The following is a 6412-nucleotide window of genomic DNA, read 5'->3' on the forward strand; positions in this document are numbered from 1 at the left end:
TCGTTAAGTGACAAAAACAGTTATAACTTCTTATAAATCATTGCCTTTATTGGTTTATTACAATACTCAACTCTCCTTTCTTTATCAGCTGTCAAAGGGGAAACGTATTTATTTCTTAAACAATTCCCCACACACATACACTTATTAATTGGTAACTTTTAAAATACTTTATTAAACAACTAAAATGTTTGGCTTGTTTTTCCCCTACAGATGTAACAAACTCATTATAATTAGCTAAAATAAACAGGCTACTAAAACACTGAGGGCCCGATCCTATAATCCTTAGTTAAGTAAATCTCCCATTGATTTCACTAATGACTTCAAGGGAAGTTTTGCATCAAAGAAACAAACAGCAGATTGCAAAATAGCGCCTGAATCCTGCTCCCATTAAAGTCAATGGCAAAACTCTCACTGAATATAGTGGGAGCAGGAGCAGGAGCAGGCCTCATACATCTAATCAAAATTGTATGTAAAGTAATATTATTCCTCTAAATTAATCAAAATGAACGTGAGGAGATTACCACTTAATGTGGAGTAATCTAAAATGAAAATTGTTTAATCTGGACACAGAACATCATGCTGTTGCCTTGTATATTATAATAACCCTACTATATAAAAGTTCTACAGTAATAACAGTAATGGCGGTGACTGGTATTATTTCTGTACTTTGGACAGCCATTAGGGTCACGAAAATTAACACTCACATAACGTGGGAGAAAAAGAGGGGATGCCAGGTGAACATTTCCCCCCACACGATGAAATATTATTATGATCATGATTCATATGTGTTTATTTGTACTATAGAATGGGCATTTACAGGACGATATTAAGGGTATATCGTCACTTTCGTTATACACCCTTATTTGCACCGCAATACAAAATCACTGTAATCTGTCTCACTGCTCAGCCAGGGAAGAAAAATGTTCCCTTTAACGTTTTCACAAAGAATTAAGTTGTCCAGGTTTACTTTATAGAAATACAAGATGTTTATATATACATTTAAGAGTCTCAGGTACTTTAATGCCCCTAGATCTAAATATATAACAATAGCAATTTAGGTGATTAGCCTATACAGTATTATGGACTAGGCCTTTGTATATTTTCAGTACTTGGAACAGCCATGTCATTAACTTGGGTAGAAACATTTATGGTCCGAGTCTACAGTCATCATTCAGGCAATGCTCCAGTAGATATAACTCCTTAGGAAGAATGGATAGATCTCTACCACACAATTAGGAGATCTGCGCTGATATAGCCGTGGGAGATTTCTCTGAATAAGGGGTGCGGGATCGGGCCATTGTCTTTTCAACTCCACATTTAACATAGTAAACATCGAGTTATGGACTGGCATGTTGATATTATTTATTAATCTACCGAGGTGTGCTACTATATACAAACCACTGTAATAGCTGCGAAGCTGTTGCTCTGGAAGTCAATAGCGTAGGTTTTAAACAAGTGCGTTCATATGGATGTACTGGATTGATTAAAAGGTCTGTTGAGTAAATATATGAGAATAATATAGGCTCCCCCAACCATTTCACCACCCCCATCTTTTAAAAGGAGTGAGAGAAAGTTCAGTGAGAATTTAAGGAAGCGTGTGGTCTCTAAGGTCACGCAGGGAGAAGATTCAAATGTAAGGCTAGCGCTCAGGAATGCAGATGGTGTGTTCCCGTGGTTCTCCAGCGAACACACAGGCACGCAAAGCCATGCCAACAAAACATTTCATGTCTCCCACCACGCACCATCATGTAGTCCTGACACAGGCACACACGCACCTGCCAGAGTTAAGGCAAGAATGTCATCCATAACTTTGTAATTTCCTGACTTTTGTAGGCTATGTAGCTAGCACTCTGTTACTAAGTGCTAAGTGTTTCGAGTGAGGGGTATTATTGTTGCAGGATTATAATGGTATTTAATTACTGTTAACTCCTCTTTACCTAGCAGGGCAAAGCAGGGTAGCCGTGACCCCTACTCTGGCCCCTCCCAACCTCCCCTCCACCCCCAGAATAGTTTATACTTCTCACCTCCGGACGTCACTCCTCAGCGCGCCATGCAAATAATCCCCCGCCGCCGCGTTCCGATTGGCCACGGCAAACTCATTTAATCCCAGTTCGGTGCGCGGTGTATGGCTGCTGGACTCCTCTCTCTGTGTGTCTCTCGCCAGCTCCTCCTCTCCTGATTCCTCCCGGGCAAGAGGAGGGAAACCACAGAGAACAAATTACTGTGCAACTTCTCTCTGGCTCTGGGGTTTTTTTTTCTCCCCCTCCTCTCTATTTTCCTCTCCTCACTCTCTCTCCCTCTTTTTTAGTTATCGTTTAATTACTTTTTTCGGTGGCTTTTCCTCTCTCTTCTGCTCTGTTCACCTGGGAGCAGCGGACGCAAGTCACACACAAGCTCTCTAGAAGTTAGCAAAGAACAACAACAACAAAATAGCTCTGTTAAGAATAAGGGAGAGGGAGAGAGAGAGGAGGGGTGTGCGTGTGTGTGCCGGAGAGAGAGAAGGACATTTCTGAGTGCTCTGCACACTCCTCCTCCTTGCAAAGTGAAGCAGCAAGTTTGCCTTGCACCTGTTTGAGCAGCTTGAATCCAGATCGCCAGCAAGCCCTGAAAGTGGTTTTCAAAGGAGAAAGTTTTTGCCTAAGGTGTTGCCGGTTGTGCGCTCTCTTTTTTTTTTTTTTTTTTTTGTCTTTTCTCGTCCCTTCCTTCTTGGCTCTCTATGTTTGATATTTTTATGCTTGGTGCCGGTGGAAAATAAAAAGCTACTTGAATGTACAGCATGATGATGGAAACGGACTTGCACTCCCCCGGCGGAGCCCAGGGCCCCACTAACCTAACGGGCCAGACCGGAGCGGGAGGCGGCGGAGGTGGCGGCGGCGGTGGGAACAAAGCGAACCAAGACCGGGTCAAGAGACCCATGAACGCCTTCATGGTGTGGTCCCGGGGCCAGCGCCGTAAGATGGCCCAGGAGAACCCCAAAATGCACAACTCGGAGATCAGCAAGCGCCTGGGGGCCGAGTGGAAAGTCATGTCCGAGGCCGAGAAAAGACCCTTCATCGACGAAGCAAAGCGGCTTCGGGCGCTGCACATGAAGGAGCATCCGGATTATAAATACCGGCCCCGCAGGAAGACCAAGACCCTGCTCAAGAAGGACAAGTACTCGCTGGCCGGGGGGCTGCTCAGCGCCGGCTCGGCAGGGGGAGGCCCCGCCGGGGTCGGGGTGGGCATGGGGGTCGGGATGAGCCCCGCCGGGGTCGGCCAGCGGCTGGAGAGTCCCGGCGGCACGGCCAGCGGGGGGTACGCGCACATGAACGGCTGGGCCAACGGCGCCTACCCGGGCTCGGTGGCGGCGGCGGCGGCGGCGGCCGCGATGATGCAGGAGGCGCAGCTCGCCTACGGACAGCACCCGGGCAGCGGCGGGCACCCGCACCACCCGCACCCGCACCACCCGCACCCGCACAACCCGCAGCCCATGCACCGCTACGACATGAGCGCGCTGCAGTACAGCCCCATCTCCAACTCGCAGGGCTACATGAGCGCCTCGCCCTCGGGCTACGGGGCCATCTCCTACGGCGCCCAGCCCCACCAGAACTCGGCTGCGGCGGCCGCGGCGGCCGCTGCCGCGGCGGCGGCTTCCTCCGGAGCTCTGGGCGCCTTGGGCTCGCTGGTCAAGTCGGAGCCCAGCGTGAGCCCGCCAGTCACCTCGCACTCACGGGCTCCGTGCCCCGGGGACCTGCGGGAGATGATCAGTATGTACTTACCGGCCGGAGAAGGAGGGGACCCGGCTGCGGCGCAGAGCCGGCTTCACTCCCTGCCCCAGCATTACCAGAGCGCCAGCACGGGGGTCAATGGCACGGTCCCCTTGACACATATCTGAACCGGGAGGGAAGGAGAGGGACAGAAACTTGCATTGAACCCGGCTGAACGGTACCTCTGTCTGCCTGGCCGCCGCCACCACTTCCCTCCCCAGCGCACACACCCCGCCGGCTCCCTTTTTGTACAGAAAATGTTTGGATGTTCTTGTAATAATAATAATAATAAATAATAAATAATAATTAATAATAAGAAAAAAGGTAACGATTGCTCTAATTACCTTTTTTAGGACTAGTTTTTGAAACTAGTTTTTGCGTTTTAGACTGAACTTCTGTGTTTTATTGAGACTTTTGTACAGTATTTATCATTCATCCATGAGGCATAGAGCGTTTTATTTGCTAAAGAGAAAAAAATCACAAAAAGACAAAAAAATAAGAATAATCACACAAAGATCTAGGCGATGCCAACTTTTATACCGCAGAAGCGTTACCCGCTTCTTCCTTGGATCGCTTCTTGTGTTGGCTTTTTATTGCCTAATTAAGACAAAGTTGATGGGGAAACAGTTCTCATTTATTACACATGTACTAAGACAAATCCAAAACCACACGTACAAGTTTTTGTAGATGTTATTGCGGGGGGTTTATTTGTTTGTTTATTTATAAAACTTTTTTTCCCGACTGCAACATTATTCTTGGTTTTGTAAAACTTTATTGTACCTTTATTTTTATTTTTTATTTTTTGTTTTGTTTGTTTTTGTATGATTTCTTGTAAATGCATTGTGAATTAATTTTTATTTTAGGCGTTACGAGGGAATTGTGTATATAGTTTACTAAAAAGCCTTTCTGCTAAAGAAAAATCCTAAGGATGCGTTCGTTGAATACTGAGTTAAATAAATTTCAAAGTGGAAAAAGTCACCTGTTTTTTTTTTTCAATAAACCCGAAAGGTACTAATTTTATACGCATGGTATGCCTTAAAATATAATCGGTAAACCTAGAAATTGAAAAGGAATTTAAAAAATATGATCAGAAAATAACAGAAAACAAATCCCGTATTGTGTTTAGATTTCTCACCATCTATATAAAACTGAAGGGATGAAAGTAACAAAAGTGGTGTAGCTTTTTTTTAAAGTTTATTTTAATAGCTGTTAAGTATTGTTAAGAAGGCGACCTATTAAAATACTTTCCATAGTACTCGTGGTTCATTTTGTTTATTTTATTTGTGGAACTGATTGTCCAAACCTGGAGTGACTTCATGGCTAGGAAACTTTTCCACCTTGAACTAGGTTAGGGGCTCTTATCAGGTCTGGACGGTCTGCCTTCCCTTTCCCTCAGATTTCAGACTGGGGATCCCAGCAGCGATGGGGAATTGGAAACCTTGTCCCGGAGGGATGCAAAGGCTCCAGCGTCTGCACAAGTTCCTCTCTAATCACCACAACAATTGCAAGAGAAACTGATTGGGTTTGAGTGTAATGAAAACAATCTCTGTACCAAAAATATTAAAAGAAGTCCTGGCCCTCCCAACCCCCCCGAGGGGGCTGCAAACAACGCTGGACTTCACACACACGCACACATGCACACACACACACACACACAAATCCTGTGTAACTGGAATGGAAGTTCTTAACAACTGGTGTGAAAAGCTGTCAAGCAAAAATGATGTATTTGTTCCTAACAGGATCCTGATGTTTTTTAATGCTTTGAAAAATTATTATATTTTTTTCTACGTATTTATCGGTACCTTGCGATATTCTGGAATTAAAAGTTTGCTGTAAACTTCATTTAATAGTAATGACAGCACTCAGTATTGCATTTAAAAATCATATTGTAGCAAATAAATTTTGAAATTAGTCGTAACATATTTAAACAAAAAAGAACAAGAAATATTTTAACGTCCAGAGTGGAAACTTCGTTACAGCAGGCTTTAGAGCATCTTTTTATTGGTGGTGAATAAGTAATTTATCCATCCAAAAATGGGGCAATGTTAGTTGGTTAATAAGGAGCGGGTTCGGTCCGTATTAGAGATTGCACTTTAACTATAATGCTAACATGACAATTGACATATGTAACTCTTTGGAGTCATTTTGATAATTTTGTTTAAACCACTCATTCGTTAAAGTGATTGCGAAATTTTACTGAAAGATGTCTATTGATTTCTAACAAGGTAATAAAAATCCTTTTTGTAACTATTTGGATCCTTTATTAAACCGTTGTGTGTGCAGGTTTAGATTTTCAGCAGAGTAGGTTTGTGAAATGTTCAGTGTACAAACACCGCACACACAAACCAGTACCGTATGGGAAAGCTCTGTAGTTGTGCTCCTTCTAGCCAAGCATGATCCTACATCTTTCTAATTTAAAATAATCACATCTGTACTTTTAAATATGCAGAATAAATTGAGTACCTGTTGAACTATTTCTTAATACGACACACACATACACACACATATTTCTCGCCTCGTGGCGCAATATGAGTGTATATGTACACGTGTGTGTTTATAGGGGTGTATATATGTTTAAAATGTTTGGTGCACCCTTGATACCTGCCCTTTCTCTAAGAGTTACAGAGTAACTGAAGTTCCGATTTATTAGGGGGGAAAGAAAATAA

The 6412-nt window shown here is 43.8% G+C and overlaps 1 protein-coding gene across 1 annotated transcript; it reads left to right on the plus strand.

The window, feature by feature from the left end:
- Nucleotides 1-2767: 2767 nt before the first annotated feature.
- On the plus strand, nt 2768-3874 carry SOX1 (SRY-box transcription factor 1). Its single transcript, XM_024206091.2, has one exon. The coding sequence runs from the start codon at nt 2768-2770 to the stop codon at nt 3872-3874; it is 1107 nt and encodes a 368-aa protein (XP_024061859.1).
- Nucleotides 3875-6412: the final 2538 nt, after the last annotated feature.

The sequence above is a fragment of the Terrapene carolina genome, unplaced genomic scaffold (assembly GCF_002925995.2).
Source record: "Terrapene carolina triunguis isolate 2854851 unplaced genomic scaffold, T_m_triunguis-2.0 Scaffold21, whole genome shotgun sequence".
NCBI classification, from domain to species: domain Eukaryota; kingdom Metazoa; phylum Chordata; order Testudines; family Emydidae; genus Terrapene; species Terrapene triunguis.